At 43.9% G+C, this 26,415-nt stretch overlaps 1 protein-coding gene across 9 annotated transcripts in view; it reads left to right on the top strand.

Annotated features, from left to right (window-relative positions):
• Positions 1–26,415, top strand: part of LOC124404219 (glutamate receptor ionotropic, kainate 2-like) — a 63,111-nt gene that overhangs the window by 25,603 nt on the left and 11,093 nt on the right. For 5 of the 9 annotated variants that reach the window (XM_046878172.1, XM_046878225.1, XM_046878190.1 and 2 more), the window contains exons 4-12: positions 5,869–6,120; positions 9,829–10,004; positions 10,172–10,225; positions 10,297–10,461; positions 18,486–18,638; positions 21,341–21,442; positions 21,680–21,781; positions 24,532–24,735; positions 25,844–26,047. In XM_046878172.1, the coding sequence (XP_046734128.1) occupies positions 5,869–6,120; positions 9,829–10,004; positions 10,172–10,225; positions 10,297–10,461; positions 18,486–18,638; positions 21,341–21,442; positions 21,680–21,781; positions 24,532–24,735; positions 25,844–26,047 (1,412 nt within the window). The remainder of the gene's footprint in view (positions 1–5,868; positions 6,121–9,828; positions 10,005–10,171; positions 10,226–10,296; positions 10,462–18,485; positions 18,639–21,340; positions 21,443–21,679; positions 21,782–24,531; positions 24,736–25,843; positions 26,048–26,415) is intronic. The other 4 variants (XM_046878209.1, XM_046878200.1, XM_046878218.1 and 1 more) reach the window with 4 other exon arrangements.

Below are 26,415 nucleotides of genomic sequence, written 5' to 3' on the forward strand. Positions count from 1 at the left end.
TATAGCGTGTAGGACCATCTCGGGTATCCGGAGTGTAAAAGGGGTTCGAAGTGGTAACAAGATGTGAGTATCCGTTTCCGGGGCCGGTTTTCTCGAGTGGCCTAGTCAGCAGATTGCTTGAACGATTTTTCGATTATTTTGCGACTAAAAGGTTGCAGGATGGGTCGAGTGCTTACACCTCAAGATCTAATTACTCACCGGGAAGAGGGTGTTGTGTGGGGTGCTGATTAAGGGAAATTTCCCTCTCGGAAATTATTGGCCTACGTGTTAGCTGACCAACCCAGATCTATTCTGCAGCTTGCGTGGTTGTGGAATCAACGCCGAAAAATTGACCCTCTCAGGATTAGTTCAGCCGAGAAATCAGTTTCTGCAAAGTGTGAAATAATCGACTATTTTCGCCACTATTTCCAAATCGCTGATCAGGGAAAAAAAAAATTTCCACGTAGCGTGTGATGGATGCCTCATTTTGTTAAACTCTTCGACGATCCTTTTCCGTAAACTTTCCCAATCGAATCAATAATAACCGATATTATTATCCCTCTATATACTCGGTAACTAACTCCAATTCACCAAACTTCGTGAAATCATCTTCTCTCAATGCCTCTTTATCGTTCTTAGATAAGTGCAGGATAAAATTTCCTATATACCAACCACCACCTCGTAGTGTGAAAATTTCACTTTTCCGCATCTCAACGAAATCTCACAAGTACTCCGATCAATTGACCCTTCACCCTGCTGCCACGGCACTTTGTAAAATTAATTTCCGTATCCCGGAAACCTTCCGCTGAACCATCGCCCACGACACGTTGTGTCTATTGATTTAAATCGTTGTGCATATACCTACGCAAATTCCCCGCTGCTGCGTCAACGCGATGCAAATATTTGTCCGCACGCCGCACCGCTCTGATCACTTCGCATACGCTGGATACGTGACGTATCGCCGCTCTGATTACACAAATATATTGGAAAATCCTGGCGGGGTTTGTTTAACACGTACTCGAGGTGACGAAATCCATCATCGCGTCATGTCCGCGTCAAAATTCGCGAGACTCCGTCGGTCGGATTCGGTGAACTTGAACGAAACTCGGTTCATCCAGTCTCCCAAAGTCCTTTGACAATTCAAGTGGAATCTCAAACTTCCAAGTGGCTGAGCTTCCGGTTTGCACACCACTCCGCTTCCCCTTTATTCGCGAACCCTTTCGGGCTACTTGAAGGCGGAAAAATCCTCGAGTCATTAATCCTCGAACAGTGGCAGGATTAACCCGCTGCAAAGACAAGCCGTCTGTCTGCCTTTCTTTGTTTGTAAGGAACGGTCGAAAAAACTGAAGCATTCGTTCCTCGACGAAACGATTTGACGGCAATTGCGTCGATCTCAATTTTCGGTAGAATTTCCGAATTACGAAGATCAAAAGAAGAAGCCCAAAAATACTGTGGATTCCTTTATATTCCTGTCTGACAGTTGGTACGTGTCATCCGGGATGCTCCTGCAGAATCAGGATCCCGGTTTGATCCTTGGTGCTGCAGAGAAGCCGGACCGTGACGCGATTGACGACGCAATCAATTAACGCGAGGCGTTTGTGGCACGTTAGTATTAAGTGGACGTCAGATTGCGACGGCTCAGCTTATAGTCGGACTGTAACACATTCCGAGATTTCACTCTGAGTTATAGTGTCTGTGAAGTTAGTTAACCGAGCGACTAGGACTTGACGTTTCGCGTTATTTATATGTATAAAGCCCGGAAATTTGAATCGAAAATTTATTCACTCGGTGGGACGAACTTTGTTCTGGCGGGCGTACACAAAAACGAACAATTCTCGGGATCCCATCCTTGGTCAAAATGTTTCACCCATATCACATGCGACAATTACTCGGATTTCGTAAAGTTTATACACCGCTAATTTAATGCCTTCCTGCCTTTTTACCACTCACTCACTCACTCACTCACTACTACCCCCCAACTACGTGCAGTCCTGAAACCGCTGTCAACACGGCTGAACAAATTATACGAACCCCGGAACTCTGGGGAAAGCTTTCCTTAACGACCACACCTAGGCCTGCGAAAACACCCCCTGAAAAATAATAATCAACGGAAATACTTTGCGAGCCGTTTGCAGCTGGAGTTTTCTACACTTTTCTACGTTTATGGCTTTTATAGTTAAACGATGATCCAATCTTCTATTCACCTAAATTCCTCTGGAGATATATCGCAGCAAATTTTCTATATATGTGATGAGACGTAATTCAAATTTACGTTTTCACCAAATTGAAAATCGAAAACGAAATTTACGGCGGTATTATGGTTAGAGATTAAATAAATAACGATTTTCAAGTATATTATTATAATTCAGCACTTCTAAAGCTAGTATCAATTATTTTCTATTCTTCTCCTATAATATTTCCACCTTTTATCTCTCTCTATATAAGTATAGCACACTTGACTATGGGTATAAAGAAACTTATCTTATGTACTTGCATGAATAATGATGACGCGATGGAGCGACTAAAAATCGACGAAATATGATCGCCGCTTCGGCACTGACTCTACTTTCTTTGATATCGTCACATTTTTCAGACACACGATAAATAACGTTGTTTGTTCTGTTTACCCTCGCCGCTCTTGGAGACAAAATTTTCGTTGAATTTTGAATCGAGAAAAGATCCCAGTGTAATAAATCCGCTTCTAATCGAATGGAAGTAACAGTGAACCGAAATAGTCGATCAGAATCTTATAATTCAAGAATGAAGACGACAACTATCGGTAATATCGTTTGAATCCAAGCGAGCTCAACGACAGATGAGAAAATCATGTTAATAGAAAAGGGCAAGAAGAACAAAGTCGAGATCACGAAATGGATCGTTATTATTGCTCCCTGGCGGAACAAGTAGACAGTGAAATAAAATCACCGCGATTATCCTGCAAGACTTGCAAAATCTTCATAAATTGCACTTGCAATTAATGAATCGTAATAATATTCCGAGATGTGGTGACTCGGCATTAATTTGACTAACTTCAGAATTGAATCTCTTACCATCGAAGACTCCTTATTTTTTTCCACACTTAATAGGATTTATCGATCACGCTTCGCCCCGGGGTTCTGACCGTACAAGCTCGGACTTTGATAGAATCGAACCATGTGACAAACTTTGCTTTCTGCGTCTCCAAAATCGGCAATTAATTCAAACGAGATTCATGACTTCGTCAAGCAGTTTTTCTCTCGTTCCTCCTAATTTTTCTAATTCGATAGCGAATTTGCTCTCGTTTTTCTACACTTGTTCGCGATTTGATCCGTTGGTTAATTATTCTTTCCGCGTAACGATCGACCGGTAGAAACGAGAAGGGATTATTAAAAATTTACGAGCTCTTCCTCCTCCTCTACACTTGTGTCTTGGGGAAAAAAAAAATTACGAAAAAGAAGAAAACGAGATGATGAAAATTACCAGCCACTGTACAAAGACCCTCCGCATTATTTCTGGCTTATAATTATTACCCTCCACTTCAGAACGGCGCACGATTTTATCGTCAGGGTAGGTACGTAAAAACTCACCCCTCGGATTCTCAGTTCGTTGCGATGGTGTATCTTATGCTCGCACTGCGTTTCCGTCTTTGCGATCTTTCCTTTTTCCCTCGGAGCTATTGATTTCGCATTTGGACTCGCAACTACACGACGCCAGTGGATACAGCGTCTACCAGGACTCTAAAATTACCATTCCGTGCTTTCGGAGCGTAAGAAAAGAGTTTTTCACCGCAGATTCGTATCAACGTTTCAAACTTTCGGACCAACATCTCGATCATCGAGGAATTTTAACTCTATCAAAGGACCAAAAAAATTATTGTCAGCCCCTCTCAGCGGGGATCAAGACTCCCGATTCGGTTCCGAAGCCGACATCCCTTGTCCCGCAGGGGGAGCTCGGCTTGTCCCTCGGGATGAACCCTGCAGGGCCGATAAACGAGGCCGCGTTGATTGTGCGTGACCTCGATACACCAGTCGTGACACTCGTTTCGAGAATCTCTCACTTCCTGCATCCGGGTTTGCAGGAAATACCGCGAGAGAAAAAGGATCTCGGATTTATTAGGGACGCCTGGATGAAATCTCCTCGATTCCGGGAGAAATTGCGTCAATTCCTGCGGCTCCTACTACGGCCCGTTGGTTTATTCACGGGAATGCAATTTATTCAAAAAAGGATAAAGAAAAAAGAAGGGGAGAAAGCAAGACGAGTCAACTATCGCGAATATATCGAATTTAAACCAGTTTTCAACTACTCTTTAAATCCAAGCGGAAACTTTTTTTTTCACCCCCAAAATAATAGTGGTGAAGCTTTTTAAGCTTTTTCTCCGACACAAAGGAAGGATTCTACCAGCTGGAAAAGCTGGGGTGGGAACAGACCGATCGATTAATCATTCCCAAAGCTACCGCGCTAATTAGCTCGTTTGCTAATTACGACTCGTCGCGTCGAACAAGGGTAGCCAGGCACGTGGCGAGTGTCGGCAATGAGCCGGACGAATTACATTGTTTCATCCCTTCTAAGGGTGTCTGCAGGACTCTGCGCATAAATATACTTGCAGCCTCGATCCTTGGAGCCTTGGTTTTTCATCATGGTTGAAAATCAAATATGTACTTGAGGTGAAGGATTATACCGACGTCTGCAAATCCAGAATATTTGCGGGAGGGGGGAGGGGGCATCGCAGATGGGATCGTACACAGTAAAACAGAAATTTTATACCGAGCCTTTCATAGCCTCCGTTGAGCCGTGGAGGACCTTCGACAGTTTGAAGAAGTCGTTTTCAGGAAATAAACTCTGGAGTGAAACTGGAGGGTCTCGAAGAGAGAGAGAGAGAGAGAGAGAGAGGTGAAGAGGCACTCGACAATTTCCGCTGCGAGGTCGTAATTTTTACAATTTCAGATGCGAAACTTAGCTCTGCAAAACTCTCCGAAGCTTTGTAAAAAAAAACGTTCGAACGATGATGCGGACACCGAAGACCTGCGGAAAATTGTCCCGTCCGTCCTGCGAAATTCTACCCGGCCGGCCTGCTATTAAGCTGCGGGAAAGTTGTCGTCACAGGAATATTCGTCGTTAACCACGTTGGGTTGTTAACCGTGGATTTGCGGGTTTTGCGGGTTTTGCGGGCGCGTGCGGATCTTGGAATCGCGGCGGAACCTTCGCCTCGTCACACTGACAGGGAAGGGAACCCTTAAGCGCGTGACAAAACTTACCGCACGTAAACTTTATCAGGGGACTAAAACGGGCTTGAGTGAGCCTTGCAGGCTATCGCCCGATTCCGGGGAAAAAAGGTCGAAGACCTTCTGATACCTACTGGAATATTAAATTCCCAGGCGAATCGGATTAATGCCAGTTCGATCGCCCCTGGCTTCCTCGAGCTCTGCAGGCTCTTCAAGCCGGAATATGTGATCGTCACCACCGAGCCTCGACGTTGCCTCGAATATTCGGCATTCGAATTGAGAACGTAATATTCAGAAAAGAAACGTATCAGAATTTTCCCCTCAGCTTTCTCTCATCTCGTTACCTAAACTTCGGCACGAAAAACAACCCCGCTGCAGTGATCAAGAAGCCGGAAATTCCCCGGGAAGTTGGCCAAGGTGAATCGTAATTCCTCTGAAGCAACAACGTTAGCTAAATGTAACCTTGTCAGGTGGCGACCATTCTTTGAAGCGTTTTTGGCCCGGATCCACGATCGTCTGTATCGGTAACCGAGGTAGAACCACACGGATCAAGATAATGAAACCGGAGTTCCTGAGCGACGTGACGCTTCGTAAAATTTTTTCCGTAGTTAGATATTTTTGCTCAATATTCTCAGAGTCAGATGTATCAAGGCTTTATAAACACTTGCGAAAATCCTTCTGCTTCCAGCCTGTGAGCAGGTCAAGTTTGGGGTGCAGGCTGTCTTCGGTCCGTCGGATCCGATCCTGGGACAACACATTCACAGCATCTGCGACGCCCTGGACATACCGCACCTGGAGGCGAGGCTGGACCTGGAGGCCGAGGCGAAGGAGTTCAGCATCAACCTCCACCCGGCGCAGACTCTCCTTAACACCGCCTATCAGGACGTCATGGCTTTTCTCAACTGGACGAAGGTGGCGATCATCTACGAGGACGATTACGGTAGGAACGTAGGCGCCGCTCTCGAGCGAACGATCCAATTTCCCAATTTCCCAATTTCCACTCCAACTCGCGGAGGCGTTAATGCCTTTCTGGCTCGGTGCCACGAGGGTTGATCGCAGTTTAGATCATCGCCGATGTCTTTCGCGAGTATATAATGAATGATGATTGCCGTGCATTAGCTCGATGACGTTGCACATCGAGAGGGGCCGAGGGGGGAGGGATTTGGGGGGAGGAGAGAGGAGGAAATCTCAAATTAGAGGTCCAATATCTGCGATGTCGTATAATCTTTCAATATCGGCGTATCCAGCCGCGCACGTCCCGCGGTTCGATCGATGCGGAATGCGCCGTTCGACTCAGACCCGCTTTCGCCAGTCATTCATCATTCTTCGTTAGCGATATTTGATAACGCTCGGGATCGAACAAGTTAATAACACGACGTTCCGAAAGCCTCGTGACTCGAATTTAAACTCGAATAATAGTCAGCACCGCCGATTAAGGACTCTGTTCTCGCCTCGTCAGCCTTATTATTGTACATCCTTGCAAATTTACCCTTCGCAGGATTACAAACGTCGAGGCAACGATCGGTCGCGTGATAAATTCCATGATTCTCTGCGTTCTTGCGGTTTCACCGTAACATTTCCACACCGATGATGTTCCGAGCTACGGGAAATTTGTTTAGACTGACAAATTATTCCGGCGGGGATTTTCCGCGCGGTGCCAGAAAAATATCAGCTAATGAATTTACGATGAATTATTATCCATGAGAAAGACGAAACGCCTCGAGTAATTTTTCTACCTTACTTGAAGTTCAGAGAAATAGTAGCTATTTTTCCGGTTTACGTAGGTACGTTGTGCGCGCTGCTTCCGAGATAATGCTCATAACAAATTACCCTCTTCTCCGGACCGGCTAATCCTCAACGTAATCCACCGTCTAATCTACTCCGAAAAAAGCTGTATATATACATGTATATTGTATATAACCTGTCGACGATTCCATCCCCTACAGGATATGTCTAGCGAAGTAGATATTTCAGTCTGAATGCAGCGGATCTAAAGTCCCAGGGAAGATAACCGTTTCGTAAATGTAACATGTGTACTTGAAGTGTAAAAATAAGTACGAGTAAGTTGATGTAAAATCCTTGGGCAAAGTTATACAGTCATCGAAATGCAGATGAATTTATGAGTGAGTGAGACGAGTAATAAACAAGCTGGTAAGTGCTTTTATAATGAAACGTTTCACCGTGAGGGAATACTTGATACCAGAGTAAACATTATTATCCGAATTTATGAAAACGTGAGACCCTCCGAGGCTCTAATCGATTACCGATAAGATCTCAGCTCGATTAACACTCGTCTCCTAAATCTTCGTCGTTACTATTATTGTAACTATACGGTAACTTCTTCGAGTTATCGATCTAATTAACTCGATCTCTAGCAGTTACTTTCGTCTTAGAGTTAGGATTATTCATCTGATTGTAAAACAAAATCTCTTGGAGATGAAACAAGTTTGCGAAAAGGGTTGAACAATTTGATGCAAACCTGAAGATGGACGGATCTGGTTTTTGTCAGAGCTCTTTCTGGGCAGCAGCGAGGCGACGGAAACTGTTCCCAGAATCCAGGAATGAGAATTTTCGTCGACGTTACGTTGCGGCACGTAACGCAACGTCGTCCCGTTTTTAATTGCGGTTGGATAATTCAATGGCAGTCATGTGAATTCAGTGACTCTACGTTGGCGGGTAGTCGGAACTGTCTGGGGGGCGGAAAAGCCGGGGTGGGAAATGGGGCGGAGAGCAAAAAAGGAAACAGGGTCGAGGAGGGAGGCGGGCGCCTCCGACGCCGACGTCGACGTCGCGGCGCTTAATCGGCGCTCCGGCTCGAACTCTGAAAGAATCCGCTCAACTGCTCTATTTGAAGGAGGTCGAGTGCGCGCTTGGCTCTCCATTGAAACATCCCCGGCACTCTAGGCCGCCCGTTCATCCCCCTCATCCCCCCCTCACACTCTGATCCTCGTGAATTTCAACCCCTCGAATGTCTTTATCGCGCCAAAATACCGATTCTCTAATATTTTCCGCTACTCGAGGTCGAAGGCTCCTCGCCTTTTGCCTCGCGTTGTAAATCCAGAACGCAGGACTTTGAGGTTGAGCTTTTTACACCGGAAATAACGTCACGGCGGAAAGTATTTAATCTCATTGATATACGTAGGTACGTGCAGTTTCGTGCAGAGCTTGCAGCTGCAGCTTTTGTTCTGGAATTTTATTGGTGCAATCGTATCACTGGGTTAAGTATAATAATTGTTTGAAAAAAATGTAGAATCCTGCAAGTTTCTATGCCGCTTTATTCATGACCTGGTGGATACCATACGTGGATGATACTTCTTTCAGTTTGTACGATACTGAATACAAAGTGTAACGTGGGTATAGAAACCGTTGCAACGTCCATTCAGAATTCGCATGCATGGATTGCGAATTGCAGTATAAACGTACGTAGATCTGGTAGCTTTTCATTTATTAATCTGACATTAACAGCAGTCGGGTCTTGTATAAAACTTGACGTCAGTCGTATCAACGGCTCCGCGATTCAAACGATGAAAGTACCGAAAGGAAGGGAGAAGAAAAAACAACGAAAAGTCACGTTCGGCTCGTTTCGCTCAACGGAGTTTCAAATGGATTCAGTCAGTTGAGTAAAAAGTTGCTCGCTTCGACCCTCCGAATGGCGAGGAGGTTTCGCACCTTTGCGGTACACAGCTATTCGCAACGTCACGTAATTTCGCGACCTCTCAAATCGCCGGAGCGATATTTTCAAGCGCGTGTTCCCGTCGCCCTCTCTCTTGCATTTTCAACCTCGTAAGTTACTCTTCGTAAAAAGAAACACGTTATTCTCAAAGAAAGATCAAAGTCATGAGATTAGAAAAAGGTTACCAGTTATTGACCTCTTTTGGCAGTACCTTTTCGATCCTTAATTCTAAAATTACCAAAAAATAAATTTGAAGTTTCTAACCTGCTAGCAATTTGTTCTTGTCATCAAAAAGTTCACGATTTGTGCGTTAAATTTATAATTTTGGAAAATTAAAGGGTCAATAATGATTGGGTCTAAATATGTCTGCTGACGATGAACTGGGTCAGTTTATTTTTGCGGTTGCGATGGAAACTGGAACGATTACCGTGTGTCGGACTGATCGCTTATTATTATTAGTCCTTACAATATCCAAGCCGAATGGGATTCGGGGTAAGAGTTGAACGGGGTTGACAATACTCTTTATAACTGAACGAGGGTCTTGACAGCCTTCCGAAGTCATCGAGCTGAAATATCTTGGGTTCGGTATCGCGAATATGACCGAGATTGTAAACATGCAACGGAAACGTTCGGATATTGGATCTGCGGGGGGCGTCGTTGCGCGTAATCGTTGAGGATAACCTGCAACTCTCGGGGGTGGTGAAATTGGACGTAGAGAAAGTGTAAGGAAGAGATACGGCTCCCCGGCGAGTGATGCGGATCCTATGAGGTCCGGACGTAAAAATATCATCCCCCAAGAACCATCGCTGTATCGGGGTTGGTTATTACCAACCGCTTTCGCCACCTGTCAATTCCCTCTTTGGATTCAGACCCAAAGAACAAAAAAAAAAAAGAAGAAAATACGTCCACGTGTTGCGTGTCGTTCCAAGTATAAATCATTCGTTAAACGACTTCGTGACGCTCTCCCGTTTCCAGGACTCGTCAAACTCAGGGAGCTCGTTCGCAGTCCCAGGTCTCAGGACATGGAGATCCACCTGAGACAGGCGGGTCCTGACTCCTATCGGCAGGTCCTTGCGGATATCAAGACTAAGGAGATACGGAACCTGGTCGTCGACACGAAGCCTGAGCACATGCACCACTTTCTGCGAACGGTAAGGTCCCCGTCCCCTAAGCAAACCAGACAACAACCCCAAACTAACAATAAGCTAAACCTCCAAAGCAAAGCAAAGCTGAGGCGACCCCGCAATTAGCGAACGCGGATGGATCCGTTCTTGAAACTTGATCCCAGACGACGAACGAATTACTTGTTGTGTTCCAGATACTGCAGCTTCAGATGAACGACTACAATTATCACTATCTTTTCGCAACATTCGTGAGTATATTTCTCGAGGAAGATTCAGGATCAATGATCCACGGTAACGCTTGCATTCTCGTGTTTTTCAGGACATCGAAACGTTCGACCTCGAGGACTTCAAGTATAACTTCGTCAACATGACCGCGTTTCGTCTCGTCGACGCAGACGACGTCGGGGTCAGAGGCGTGCTTAGGGATATGGAGAAATTTCAACAAAGTGGAAACACGATACTCAATAAATCTCGGGTCATTCAGGTGAGCAATAATCGAATATCCATCGAGTCGCGGTTTTCGCAGGCATCTCGCAAAAATGGACGGAGGCCAAAACGTTCGAGTTGAAAACGAACTCGCCTTTCGTATTTCACCTCGATATATGCATGCCGTCGAAAGTCGAGGTATCGCGTGAAAAATAAAAAACGCGCATAAACGCTTGCATGGTTAAACTTTATGGGATTAAATAACCAAATCTCTGGGAATATTTGCAGAGGATATTTACGGCTTTTGCTGAGCATTCGAGGATCGCAGTATCGTTTCGCATCGAGGAAAGTCCGCCCCCCCCCCCCCATCCCTTCCTCCCTTTCCAAACAAATCTCTAATTTTTGTCTCCTTCTCGCGTTTTCTCTAGAGTAAAAATTTGACCCAATAAACAAAAAGGTTACGCGGATCTGTTTAGCCTTCAGCTTTCCAACGGCTCCGTTTTACCTTTGCGAGCATTCTAATTGTCCCAATTAAGCCTTACGGAGAAAATTGTTTTAATTGGGGGTGGATTAAGAAATGTAAATTTGGCCATTTCGGGACGGGCTTGTTAAAATTCTCTAACTCACCTCTGGCGATATTTTCCTCCTCCTCCTTCTCCTTCTCCCCTTCACCCCCTCTATTATGTATATACTCACCCCAACCAAAATCGGACGCGGCCTCATGCCGCGTCTAATTGCACAAGGGATTCCGGAAATAGTCTCAAAGCCTGCAGACTGAAAATTTAGGCGCAGAAGTTTGGCGACGCCACAGTTGTTCCATTTTTTATCTTTCTCAGTATCTTCTTCACTCCGTCTGCAGAGAAATTATGAAACGTTGCAACGTAAACACCAAAGTTTTTTGGGGGGTTGAACGAAACGAGGAGATCGAATCGATTCGGCCACTTCACCCTATTTCTACCATTCGTTTAAATTTACATCTTTTCTTCGGCCCGCTTCTCTACCCTCTTTAAGTTATAACTATACTAATAACTCTGGCGAATATTATTATCGCAGTTTGAATTTGGGGCTACGGTAAACAGGGGTGATATCCACGGAATGGAAGGTTTTCGGTAGATTTATTTTCGTTACTACTTCCCTCCATGATTGTAAAACATATTCGAATTGTACAGTTTCTCCATTCGATGAAATATCCATTTCATGCATTCATATAAATAGATGGTAAATTATTTCTCGGCTTTTATTATTCTTCTCCACATCTGCGTGCAATTCGCAATGCAATAACGTTCGAAAATTTTATTTATTCATCACGCTATTGGCATAAAAGAACAAACTATATCGTTTTCTGAAAATTAACTGACTCCAAAGCTCTGGGTACGTCGAAACAGGAATGAAAACTCACGGTGACGTCTGTCCGATCCAATTGCCACTCGCCATGTGTCTACCTACGATTTATATATATATATATATACATATATGTATATAGATATGCATATATTGTATACATGCATGACCGGTTGTCCATCCGTCACGCTTGTCTGCCTGCAAGCTACACTTCGCATGTATCCGATGCAGAATTGAAAGAAGAGTGGAGTGAGGGTAGAAGGGAGAAAAAACGGTGTGATTTGAATAAAAAGCTTGAATCAAACGTCGAAATTCACCCTCTGCTGTTCCTCTCTTGTCCCATGCACGAATCACCGCGTATCCATTGTATCGCATTGATATATTTAAACAATTTTTTTGTCTTTTCCTTTTCTTTTATTGTTTTGTTGTTTTGTTGTTTTTTTTTTTCTCTCTTATCACACACAAATTGTTTTCGTAGACACGGTATATTCTTAACCGTTGGAATTTCACCCTCGACAAAAATTTCTCACCCCCATTCTCACGAAGTCTCCGCCAATCAATCGTCCGTATGAAAAATCATCCGCAGCATCACATACAGAAGTAAAAGGCAAAACTTCAACTGCTTCGGATGGTGCATGCATAATTTCCGGCACTTTGGAGCATCGCGTTTCGCAGAGGCGAGACTAGAAAGTCAAGATACGAAGGTGCGGGGGGGATGGTCTGTGGATGTCTGGAGCTAAACGCGTCGCGGGGTAAAAAGGAAAACTTGAGAGGGAGAGAGAGGGAGAGAGAGAGAGATATACATCGAGATCTAGGAAAACCCGCGGTGAGATGGAGGGAAAAAGTTGAACCCCGGGCGAAAAGACGCTGGCGGAAAACGTACCGCCGAGAAAATAGTCGGAGAGAAATACACTCGCCTATAGCCACTGTACAGACAGACAGACAGACAGACAGATATATAACGTTTGTGAGTTAGACATGGGCACGTGCCGAAGAACTTGAGTCGCATACTGATTCCTCAGTTGTACGTATGCCTTATACTCCTGATTTCATGCTTGTACAAAACCCCCCAAACCTCGACGTATGTGTAGATCGCTACCACCTTTGGGCGAATTTTTCTGTATCGTTTTATTCTTTCGCCTGCAGTGTAGATGAAAAAAGAAAAAAAAAAAAAATCCACCAGACGTCTGCGAAGCATCCGCAAATTTATACAAAAGAACGTGTATTGTTATTATTATTATTTTTTTTTTTTAATTGTTATTATCCTCGAAATTACTTGCATCTGGAGTTAAAAAAAAAAAAAAAAAAGAAAAGAAAAGAAGATGAAAATTGTTCTGCTAACAATAAAAAAAGGCCAGATATATTTTTTTAAATTTATTTTCTCGAAATTTAGGTACGTTTCTTGGTTTGTGAAAATCGAAGGTACAAGCTATGGATGTAGGGTGTGGAAAGTTGAATTACTGGAACGACGTTGGATTTTGGATGAAGAAAATTCGATTTTCTTATCCTCCGGCGAGCTCCGTCTTTGAAATACTGATTCCAACTCGGTCTTTGAGCGAGGCTGAGGACAGCGTGAAAATTTGTTATTGAAGAATCCCCTCAAGAGACCGCGTGTACTTATCTCGAAAAATTATTTACCTCTAAAAATTGTGGTTGGTGTCGTCTGCATCTTCCTTTCTTTACCAAAGCCGAGGCGTCGCCGTCGCGACGACGTGGATGCGAGTGATTCAATTTGCGTTGATGCGACCGAGTGAAAAATTCCTCGTTACATACGCAATACATGAGTATAATTATATGTAACGTAAATAGGCCAGGACGACATCGTTGATGCTGGGATTTTACGATCTCGAAAGAATTGACGTTAACTGATAAAATCGGGCTAAGGAAAGGTAAAGGAAAATAGATTGAGATAAAAGGGGAAAATAAAATTAAAACCAAACGAACCAACAACCTGGATCTTATGTGTACATATGTATCTACGAGAATTCCTCCGAATTCCTTCCATACGTCACCGCACTGAATCACGGAATTACCGTTCCACCGGCTAACCTTTGCCATTTTTACCATAAATCATGCCGCGATATCTCGCACTCGAAAGATTTTATTATTTTATTTGTCACGTGTGCCAACTTCGACTCTCTCCCTCCCTCCCTCCCTTCAGCTCCTCTTCCTCACCCCCGACTTTTTCCCATTTTTCCCTCGTTCCTCCTCGCTGCTTTTCCTGAATCAAACAGCTCTCACCCCCCGCGACGTGTCGATACCAGGCCGATATTCGGCATGCACACAGTATCCTCTTAATATTTATACTTATATTTTCAATTTTCATTTGCCAGTTTAATTTTTTTTTTTTTCCCATCATTTATTTATTTTTTCCCTTGTTGTCATGATTACCCGCGACCAACGAGGCGCGAACTCAATTTCTGCAAAATCCGAGGGATGCTCGAAAATTTCCATTTTCGTTCTCACCCCGCTTCCAGGCCGACGTGTGTGTGTGTGCAAACACACACCTATAGTCACCCCCATATATGTATAATATGGGAATATTTCTTACAAGGGGGCGTGGAAAATTTATCCCCTTTAACGCTTAAATGCCAGTTAAAGAGCTACGTAAATTACGTTAATTTAAACGCGTTTTTTTACTCTCTCACTCTCTCTCTATCTCTCTCTCTCTCTCTTTCTATATCCTTCTTGCCTCACTTTTTCTCTTGAAAATCTAACGCTGCTATTAGGAAGAAAAGTTTTTCAACCTGAAAATTGATTGCCATTCCATGCTGCTGCTGCTGCTGCTGTACGGGGATTATATAATTTTTCACATCTTTTTTAATAATACGAAAAGTTTTCGGTGTAACATCGGAAATAAGGTATAAGTGAGTGGATGAAAAAGATGAAAAGAGAGAGAGAGAGAGAGAGGTAGAGAGAGAGAGCGAGAAAAAGACAGAAGTAACAGAGATCCGATGATAAGGCTCACGCAGATTGATCTGATTTTTTTTTCCTCCAGCAAAAAATGAGCAAGAAAAAAAAACTAAGCACAGCAGACTCGCACAGCTGCGCACTGACTGGTTTGAAAATGAAATTTACTCGCTGAGGGTGAAAACGAAGCTGAAAAAAAAAGAACGAAAGGAGGAAAGAATGTCCCGTTCTTACTTTCACTACTCTCTAAATGCTAATACCGTTATCTATATGCACAAGATGAAAATAAAAGTCAATTTATTTAAGGACAACTGGATTTTCCGGACGTGATAACGTATCTCTACGGTCTTCGCTGCATTTCTTCTTGCAGCCTGTTCCGAAAACTTTTCCCCCCAGTCGGCACTGATCGATGAATGAAAAACGAGCGAAAGAATCACCGAGAGAAGGGCGGAAGGGAACGAAAAGGAAGTGCGAAAAAACTACGCAAATATTTTTCTGCATTCGCATAATCTTCGCTGATTTCATCTTTAGTCCATTAGTTGCGTGGAGAAAAACGAGGAAAAATAAAAACGAAAACGGGATAAATACGCAGGTTGTAATGAAAGCTGCGCGGTAATTTTATACAACGATCAAGTCAATAATCGACAATAATTGATGATAGCCTGACGTATTCTAATAATTCGCAAATAATACCGAATACTGCCAACCGTTCAGCAGCTAAATCGTGCTCAGCGAATCGGAGAGGGAACGGCTCGTATTATTCATATCGATGTAAATTTCATACCCATTAGGGATCCACGACGGAATGGCCTGAACGCGTGCTGCGAGGAGACTCGAGCCGTTCGTTATACTCGCAACGATTTGACGTTGCAAAACTACTGGAAACTCGATTAATATTTACGAACCTTTGACTGCTGCAGCTTTACTCGCAAACTGCGCTCTCTTCATATTTCCCATGCCAAGGGGTGGCTGGGGATGAAATTCATCGACCCTCCAGGCTGGCCAAAGTCCACTTGCGTTTTATTTTCCGCAGAAAAAAAAACAAAAACGTTAGATAATTTTCGTCGCGCGTGTTTTTAGGCGGAAATTTTTCGTGTTTGTTTTTCCACACTTTAGAATCGTTGGGGATTGGTGATTTTTTTAAAACTAACCTCGTATCGCCTTCGCGGAGGGAAACTTGAAGTTAAATCTTTGCTACGTAGTGAGGTATTTGGATGCTGAATTCAAAGATAAATAACGCAAAGGGAGAAAGCGACTCAACGTTTCGGGCTGCGGCAGCTTCCAAATAGATACAGATATTGTAGAATTTCTTTAATTTTGTGAATAAATTTGCATTGGGAGAGGCAATATTCGGGGGTTTCGAAACCGCCCCCTTCGCGACCAACAACTGCGGCATCTCAAATTTGAATTTAATTGCCCCTTTAGCGATGCATTTGGGAATTCGCGAAAAGCAAAGTGTAAGAATAGACTCCCAATTCGCCAGCTCAGTATCGATTAGAGAAAAATCACTCGATGTCTTCACGCCGCAAGTGAATTAGACGCTCGAAATTTAACAAGTTTACGGTTAATTCGGCGGGGGAGGAAAGCCGCCCTAAACAACTCCGCGTCTCATCGAACCGCCGAATAAACCAGCTGTAACCCAATTTGAAGCGACTTAAACAAACCGACGAGTGAGACGAAAAAGACGCGATTTAACTCTCCACCACATCCCTCATGCTCCAACGTCTCTACGCTGTTCTATGTCGTTATCAATCCACCCTTATTGACGCCACTGCAATGCCCGGGTCTCAGGACCTTATAAGTGACGCCCGAGTCCTAGATCTAGGCTCTGGACGACGCCAGGGTGGCGGCGAAACTGGCGTCGGGGGTGGGGGGTGGGGGGACGAAACGCGTCCTTTGAGATGCCCTTATTAATAACCCTTTGAAGCAGACATTTTTCCTTGCAGTCTAATTCCATGAAACTGGGTATGTAAGGGTTCTCGAGGTCACTGATTCAAAAAATGGGGTTTGAGAAGTTTTCAATATTCAAAATGGCGATCTGATTTTCCGGAAACTTTTTTTCCGGGGTTTTAAGGATTTTTTTATTGGATCCCCTAATTTAAATTTCGAAATTTTGACACCGCGTTCGTTTTTAGCGACCCCAAAAACCGAGATTACCAAGTTCCACTTTTCTACTCTCCATAACTTTCCCACGATTAAATTTATTCTGTAAAAACAGGTGTAAAAACAGTGAATGAAAATCGAAACTCGATTCTCCCTCACGTGAGAATCATATTGTATACATTCGGCACCTCAGCACAAAAAAAAAACAAAAAAAAAGCTTGACAAAACTTGACGACAAACCTCTGAAACTTTTTCTTCTAAAAGACTTTGATCACCCCATTTTATTGTGTGTATTTTTCTCCCCCTGCCTAACAAAACTTTTCGTTTTTCTCTTGTGACTGAAATACGCAAACAAATGTATATTTTTTGCGAATTTTCAGTCTCTCGGGAAATTTTTTTTGCGAGAAGAGTTTTTGAGCTTTGCATTACACACGTACTCGGATAATAAGTCTGTCCTGTTTTAAACCGCAGTCTCGTAAATACGTTCTCCAGAGATTCGTGGAGCACGAACGTCGCTGCCGCTGGTTACACGCGGTAACTAATTAAACCCGGGCTCAAGTAACACGTTGCCTCATCCACTGCAGAGTGGTTCACCAGTGCAAACGTTGTTCGAAACTGGGATCAAGGGGGTGAATAGATGCTTGCAATTCGCAAGCTTGAAAGCCACGAAATGCACCAGCGAAAATCTGTCATCGAGGAAATATCAACTTTGCGTTTTTTTTTCCGGACTGCACAGTTTATACAAGTGCCCTTATACCCATTACTTTCTCAAAAATTTCACCCAACAACTTTGGCCAACCTTTACTTGTCGAGAAAATTGAAGGACCGAAGTCTGACGTGTTGCCAATTTTGTGTAAAAAAAAAAAGTTCCTGTAAACCGAAATCTTCCACGGTTACATGCGATATCGACCTCTAAGGGAGTCGCGTCGCAAGTGTAACTGGTATGTTGATCACGTAGGTACATACAAATATAGGATATACTATGTATGTACACTGCGAGGATGGAGGGACAGGCACAGGAGCGTCTCCATCGAGATTTCGCAAGGATTCCATAGTCCGTAGGCTTCCTTTGGATCCACGTACCAAGGATGCAAAAGCTCGTGGAACTCGGAGCGTGTAAACGTGTTTGCATTGGCAGCTAGTCGAAAGTGCAGTGCATCATTTACCCAGGGCAGGGGGGAAATATTGAAGAAAGGTTTCAGACTTGTTTTGATATTCGCCGAACGCAAAGCGTCACTTCCGCCTCTTATTATTTTTTCTCCTTCGCCAAATGTCAACCTTCGACTCCTAAAGTTCCCGAGGATGCGAGCCTGTGATTTACCGGAAATTTTTCCTCCAACCGACCCCTTCATTGCTGCTTATTAAAAGGCGTCACGTCGGTGCCGCCCTTGCCACCCCTCTTGTACGTAGGTGGGTAAGGTACGTATATACGACCCTTAATTACAGGGTTGATCAAAGTTGAGGCCGACCCGTGTGTCAATTTAATTCCAAGCCTAAGGAAGGGGCGGCTTGAGGCGGCTGGTAACTTTTCTACCGAACAGCCTGCGCGCCCTGCCAATTTATACCTGAGAAAATTTAATTAGCAAAGTTTTGAGAGCTGATTTCAGCTGGAGACCGATTGACCGCGATGAAATATCGCGGCGGAAATCTAGCGGAGCTCGCCTATCAACTGCTCGCTTGGATTTCTTCCATAGAGTCACGCCCATCTTCAAAGGTTCGAATTTCCAGGCGGAACCAGCCCTGATGTATGACAGCGTCCAGGTTTTCGCCGTGGGCCTCAGGACCTTGGAACAATCGCACGCCCTTCGCCCAGCGAATTTATCTTGCGAGCTGGAACACCCATGGGACGGCGGCCTCTCCCTTATCAACTACATAAACTCGGTGAGTAGCTGGTAATTATTCTTCCCCGAATGGCACTCGAGCATCGCAAAATCCTCCCGCGTAAATCGCTGGTTCAATAGCCCAGGATTCCTACTCTGGGCTCAATTCAATGCCCGGGAAAACCGCCGTTCCGCACCGAAGCCGAGGGTCAATCGCTGTATAAATCCGAAAAAAGTATCGACCTCGCTTCCTGTATTCGTCACTGTTCACCGCTGAGTCGCATAAAATCGGTCTAATTCGTTTTGAAATTTTCAGGAATCGTTTGAAATTATTTTAAAATCGTTCAAAACGCCTCGAAATCAATTTTAAACTTTTGAGATTATTTTCAAACTTCTTTAAACCCTTATAAATCCTTCAAAACTCCTTGAAAGTTGTTTGAAACCGTTTGTAATTGTTCTAAGACCGGTCGAAAACGCTTGAAACCACTTCAGACTCGTTTAAAACTGTTTGTAATCATTTTGAAACGATTTGATATTACTTGAAAGCGTTTGGAAGTCATCGGCAACTCCTTGAAATCACTTTAATAAAGCTTGGATTCATTTTGAAAGCTTAAAAACTGTTTCGAACCTTTTGAAATCGTTCGGAACTCCTTGAAATTACTTTGAAACCGTTAGTGATCACTTTGAGACCCGTCATAATCATTTGAAACCTCTTTAGAATCGTTCAGAACCGTTTGTGACCGTCTTTAACTGGCTTGAAACCACTTCAAATCGCTCGCAAATCATTCCAAACTGGTTAAAATAAGTTCAAAAGAGATCGGGTTAATTTTTCAGCAGCACCAAGCAGTCTACGATCGTTTGTCACATGATCCGTAAGTTAACAGCCCATTGAAAAAAAGCTCTGAATGAAATGGCGCGATTGTAATTGTGTCCGCACTTCTGCACACCGAACAAATTTCTGTCCTCCGTATGAATTGTTCATTTTAATACCGTGATATACGGCGCTGAAAATGTCCCCGGCAGAATCCCGTATAAATCCTTCCGTGACGTGTGAAACCCAACCCGCGTAGCCGGCTGAACACCACGTCACTTTTAGTGGCACTCTGGCCAACTAATGGCCACGACCAATCCCTCTTCTTGAGCGTTAGAAAAATTCGAGACAAAATTTTTATCCTTCCCAGGGGCGTATCGATATTTCGAAATTCGTTTCACTAATTGCTCATTCAATGCTTGCGAAATACTGGGAACATATTGGAAAGAAATTTCTCCTGCTGCATTTGTAATTCAAAGGGTGAAAATCCAGATTCATCAATCTCGTGGTTTGAATATGTGACGGTTTTAGCGAGTCAAACATTGACCCTGGTAATTGCAGCAAAACGCTGAGGCAGAAAAGTTCTTCCGTAAAAATTCGCCGATTTTATTGAGCCTGATTCTTTTCAAGAGCAGCTCCTTTCAACCGTACGAACCCGAACGATCAGATTTCACGGTGTAGTGCTGCCCGCTTGAACTCTCACGATCCTTCCACCCGGCCATGATTCCCGCACTTTGGCCTCGACGTATCCTTCGGAACCCTTTTCGATGGTCAAAGCAATCTTAATGCGAAGGAAAAATACAGAGAAAGAAAAACCGGAAAATATTTTTCAGATCTAAAATCGAGTCCTATTATTTCGCCAACTCTTGACTCTCTAGTTTCAGGATTCGCGATGCCGATTAGAGAAGTGCCGCGTAAGGTACATTTTCCCTCTGCTTCACCCCGCGTTTGCTGTACTTTTCATCCCTTAACTCTCCCAAACTCTCCGAGAGTAATTACGTATCCTCAACACGTTCCTGACGCCAAGAAAGTGAAGCTCAACAGTCAACTTACTGTAAATTTGTCTACCTATTAATGCTAAAAACTTGCCGCACGTGACTCGAAGGCGTTACCGCATCCGTCTCAGAAACGCTTGTTCAAATTACTTCGCGGTACTTATGCGACTGTACAGTCTGTGCTTGCCAAAACTTTCTACATGAAAATTGCATCCTCCTAAACCGCGCTTGAAATTATCGTCAAAGTTTCTCACCCCAAACCCATCTCCCCTAGTCTCTGTCAATCCGTAGCTCGAATCCCGGTTTCCTCGGCTCGCTTATCATCGTCCTTAAATCAATTGACACGGATTGAATTTTCAGTTTCCGCGATAAATCAGGAACTTAGAAAGCGAAAAGTACCGACTGTTTTCCTTCGATATTTCACTCCATTCGGTAGATCGAGATCAGAACGCAGCTGCAAGGAGTACGAGGTATAAAAATATTTAATGATACAGATATCACGACTGGGACTGTGGATGCATTTTTATTCCCTACCGCCTCACTTCCACCGAGCTGCTTTATACAGTATGTACATATCTTGCACTTCCTGTCGGGAAACGGCAAAGCCTTTCAGGTTTATGGGCTTGTAATCCTCCTACAACGCAGCTTTCAACGCGCGTGGTGGTGAAACGGGATGCTGACTGCAAGGACGTGCCGGGGACCAATGCCGTCTGAAACAGGATTATAGAGTCGAGGGGAGAGGAAAAGGGGGGGGGGGAGGGGGGAGGGGGGAGGGGATGTGCATTATATTGAAAATGATATACCGGAGGTAAATTTTTACACGATTCCTGTTTCCAACTCACGGCTTCTTTTCTTCGCTCGCATTCCCGAAATTGGAAATGGACTTTGAGCTTTGGGTAATTGGTGGAAAATATTAGGTAGAGAATTTTAATCGATGGTTATTTTCTTTGGTTGCAGGTAGAGCTGAAGGGAATATCTGGACCGATAGAGTTCAAAGAGGGACGTCGCATTCAGTTCAAACTCGATTTACTCAAACTCAAGCAGCACTCACTCGTCAAGGTAAAACCGATGCTGCTTTTATGCCGCCGCAATACCATCAGGGGTTGCGAGATTATGTGTATAAAATATTATATGTATATACTTTTTTCACGAGTCAAGTTTATATTCGAATATTCGCAGGTGACGAGACGCGTTTCGTTTTATTTTCTTTCATTCCCGAGCAGCAGCTCGCTCGCAACCCTCAATTTTATTATTATACAACTGCTGGCTTTTAAATCGTAAAATTGACCCGCGCAGGTGGGTGAATGGCGACCAGGTGCCGGCATCAACGTCACAGACAGGGCGGCTTTCTTCGAGCCAGGAATTGCGAACGTTACCCTCGTCGTCATAACAATTTTGGTAAGTCAAAACCCGGCGACGTATCCGCAGCCTTGTATCTTTCGTCGTTCCTCGTTTCCTCGCAATTTCGGCAAATTAGCCAAAATTTAAATGACGAAATCGTTAGACACTTCGCGGACGACGATTCCGCCCTGCAAATTCAATCCCCCGTTAACTTAATCGTCTGCACTTTTTAGTGCAAAAGAGAAGAAAAAAAAGAAAAAAGAAAAACGAAATGATCCATATCCGATAGGTGCGAAGTCTTTTTTATAACCTCCGGATTACAATATTACCTAGAAGCCATATTACGCGAAATCACTTGAACTCCTGTACCTGTATAATAATAAGTGACTTAAAGTCATTCGAAGTCTTACGCAGTCTCAAAGTCCGTCTTTCATGAATCGATGGAGGGTCTGTAATCCCTTGGTCCGATTAAAAAATAGTCAAGTCTGTATATAATACTTAATTATATAGTACCTGAGTCAGGAAGAGGGGGGGGAAAGAAAAATTCTAATTCTAGGCTTGTTATTGACAATCATTTGATCAGCAAAGAGAGACGCTTTTCTGATAGACGTTTATATTTGATTGGACAAATTGGGTAGAAATATATATACATATATATATATACATATATAATATACGGATCGAAATCCGGGAGAAATTTCGCCCTGGACGAAGTAGGATAAGGACAATTGCCTCGGGAAGGAAGCATCGATCAATTACTTTAGACGAGGAAAATCCTCGTCGTATATAAATTCATTTCCAGAGAATCGGGCAGAGCCGAAGTCGCGTGGGCGAAGGCAAAGGTAAAGCGAAGGTGGGCCGAAGGTCTGCGCGGTCTGCGCCTACCCCCCCAACCCGTGGGAAATCATCCCCTAGGATAATAGCCGGAGCCCCATTTTGCCACTCAGCGTCGCAGCGTTCTCTCCTTCGGCTGCAAACCTCAGGCCGAAAACCATCCCCTGCGATCAGGCTTGACCCGGGATAACTCACTTAGGTCCTCCATATTCCCGTTTAAATTTCACCCCGTCTCAAATTTCGGGCGAAATTTATACCGTGGAAAAATTCATCGCTTCGTCGAGAACTCGCGATGAAAATTTCCTTCCCCTCCTTCTTTTTGCTCTTTCATTACACCGTAGATCGATTTTAATTTCTTTTCATTCGATTTCGTCGACAACTGAGCGTCCCTGCAGTTCGCTAGAAATTATACATCTTTTTGTACGTTACCGTTTTTGGCAGTGACAACCGGATGTCGCGATTACATCTTCAACCCCGTAACGAAGGATTTCAGATTCTCCAAGCCGGTTATAATTCTGTGCAACGCAAGCCCGTTATAATGTCTGTAATTTAGTCTGAACCGCATTTCCTTTGACGTGTAGGAAATCAGTGTGATAATCAGAAAAGGCGGTTGAGAATCGATATTCAATACCGAGTATAAGATCTTCCAGGCGCGGTGTGCAAACTGCAGAGAGACAAGAATTGAGTAGAAATTTTTCAGCTATATTCTTTGTTTCATTCATTCTCACACTTTTACTTCCTCTTGTTACTCTTTCTTTTTACTTTTATTCAAGCATTTACTTCACCCGCAAGTATTTTTCAACCCGATCGTTATACGGATGTAGGTATAGGTTATACGTACCTACATGTATAGGTAGTACATGGGTAATTTGTTGGAGGTCGAGAAAGTAGGGGTATAAAACTTTTGCAGGCATTTTCTCACCGCTGCTCCGGTGAAATGAAATCGCCCGATTCTATTTTCCATTCCCATTCCTGATTCCGCTTTCCGAAAAAAGACGAAGAATAAGAAGAAAAATCGAGTTAAGGAAAAAAGAAATAAACAAAAACTTGAATTAAAACTTCTTGCCGGCCATTTTTCACACGGATATATAAATCCTCAAGCTCCGCGGTTCTCTAATTGATGCTGCCATATTTCAACCCCCGTTTTTCACCGCCCCCATGCAGCACTATATATACTATATACTATACATGTATAAGTTTTGCCGGTAATTTTCTGTCCTGCGAATTAGGGTTCGGCACCAATTTTACTGCCACGATTCGTATCAAACACCAGTTTTCATTTCGTTATCGATATTGCTTACAAGCGTAAATATTATACCATGAGAAAATGTATTTTCCGCACGAATCGCACCGCACGCACACAGCTCTGATTTATGTTTGAGGAATCGGATGGAGCCGAGGAGTCTGCATTGCGAATGATTCTTCTTCCCTTTTCCCTTCTCCCCTTCTCACTCTCTCTTTTATCCCTTTCAGTGTAAATAGGCTTTTTTTGAGGTCAATTCGATTCCGCGATTTCAATCGTATCATGCGAATAGTTTTCCAGCCTTTACTGATCCGGGTACTCAAAGGCACACGATATTAGCAGGCGAGTGAGCGGCTCAGTGATCGAAAAAACTGGTTTATCCCGCGGCCGCAATTGCCTTTGAGCAGCGGCAAAAAGACGCGAAAGATTAATGCCAGTGCAAAACGAAACGCGGAATGAAGTTTAGAGGAACGCAGAAGCTGCTGCGGCAGCAGCAGCCTTAACGTGACGTAGAAAAATCGTGAATCGGAAATTTGAATTAAGGGCTGCAAAATGCAGAAATTGATCTCACCATGCGAAAACGATTTTCTTTTACTACTGTGATAACTGTCGTCAGGATTATAAAAACCTTTGTTTTCCATGACGCGTCGTCTCCTCGAACGGAAACCGAACCGACCGTTTAACTTCCGGTCAAAATGCCTGACACGATGGAATTACTTGGCCTGCGCAGGAGACGCCCTACGTGATGATGCATTACGAGAAAAATTATACGGGGAATTCACGGTTTTACGGATTTTGCGTCGACCTGCTCAAAGTGCTCGCCAAGGAGGTCGGATTCTCGTATCGAATGGAACTGGTTCCGGACCGGAAATACGGGGCGAAGGACCCCGAGACCGGCGAGTGGAACGGCATCGTCAATGAACTCATGCGACATGTATGATTTGGTTTGTTCGTTTCATTTCTTCACCCCTTCATTATCCATAATCCTTAGCAGAACTGCGCCTTGCCCTCTTCGCTCTCACTTCCTCTCTCACGTCGTTTTTATTCCTCACACCGCTTATATACATATACTTACAACACGCACTAACCACCCTGTTCTTCTCCATCCCTCGATTCTTCGTACAACACAAGTCCCCGTGTTACACACCCTCGCCTCGCCCCCTCCTAGGCTACAGTCTTAGCTTGACCTTTGACCCAACTCTAGGGATTTTCCCCTCCCATTACTAACCATCACACATCATAACCTGCACTATTACTCTCGTTCGAAGCTAAAGTAAAGTAGACCGGCATAATACAGCATGGGTGTTAAAATGGTATAAGTTGAATTACCACTCGCACTTTCACGTTATCCATGTCCCAAGTAAACTATAATGTATTATAACGTCGTCGGGATTCTTTACACCATTTCTAAATCATCTTACGTAGAAGTTTCTTTTATTTCCGTATGTTTCTTTGGATTCTTTCTCGCTCTGCTCGTTTGGCCCATAATCATCGTGGAGAAGGTATACTGTATCCAATATTCATCTGGGTATAACGAATAGCTTTTCTTCTTCGATGTGTCATGACGTGTGGCGACTTCAAAATTGGAGAATCTTTGTTCGGCCATCATCCCCATCGACTTACTGGTCCTACTTACATGGAAGGTCACGAAAAATATCTGGACCAGCAGTAAAAATCCTGCTATATAAAAAACATCATACTCTACTGTCGCGTATTTTATAGCTGGGGGATGTTAATCTTACAGGTCACAAAGCCGACGGTAGAAAGAATTGGGTAATCAGTTCTAACGGCGAGTATAGAAGTTAAGGTGCAGCGGGCGGATCGTCGTCTGGTGAGAATTGCGTGTTTCCCGCGTGTTCCTAGTGCCTTTATTTCTCTCTTTCTCTTTCGCTCTGTCTTCTTTTTTCTTTTTTCTATTTTCGTTCGTCGTTTCTCTTCTCCTCGCTTATTAACTCGAGCCGCGGCTTGGAACGGAGGGTTTGGACTACGCGTCCCTTCAGCATCGGTAGTCCTCCAGGATTCCTTTCTTCTGATCCCCGTAGGAGCAGCCATACGTGATGCTCGGGGCGCAGGCAAACCTCACAGGAAATTCGAGGTACGAGGGATTCTGCATCGATCTTCTCAAGGAGATCGCTAAGATGGTCGGATTCACTTACAGAATCGAACTCGTCCCCGACGGCAAGTACGGCGTCTACAACTACGAGACTGGCGAATGGAACGGCATCGTTCGTCAGCTCATGGACAAGGTGAGTCCTCGGATAATCGGGGAAACCCTGCCGGATCCATCCTGCAGGTAAGTCGTTCCCCCGAGTTCCCAAGTTTCGCTGGTTGAATCCGACGATTTCAACGCCCCAATTCCAACAGGTATTTCGCACTCAGCGTAGACAATCCCATCCAGAGTGTAGCCGTAAAGCCCAATTCCCCAAAGTGCAGTATACGACCCTCTTTATCGTTTGCTTTGCCTTCCAGTTTCTCCGAATGTTTCGTTATACACTTCTTATATACTAATTATTGCATACTATAAGGCGTAAAAGAGTGATTCCAATGTGCGTGGAGTTAAGACCATACAACATGGTGGCTTCAACGTCTAATTGAGAATTCTCCATGTTCTCTG

The sequence above is a fragment of the Diprion similis genome, chromosome 1 (genome assembly GCF_021155765.1).
Source record: "Diprion similis isolate iyDipSimi1 chromosome 1, iyDipSimi1.1, whole genome shotgun sequence".
NCBI classification, from domain to species: domain Eukaryota; kingdom Metazoa; phylum Arthropoda; class Insecta; order Hymenoptera; family Diprionidae; genus Diprion; species Diprion similis.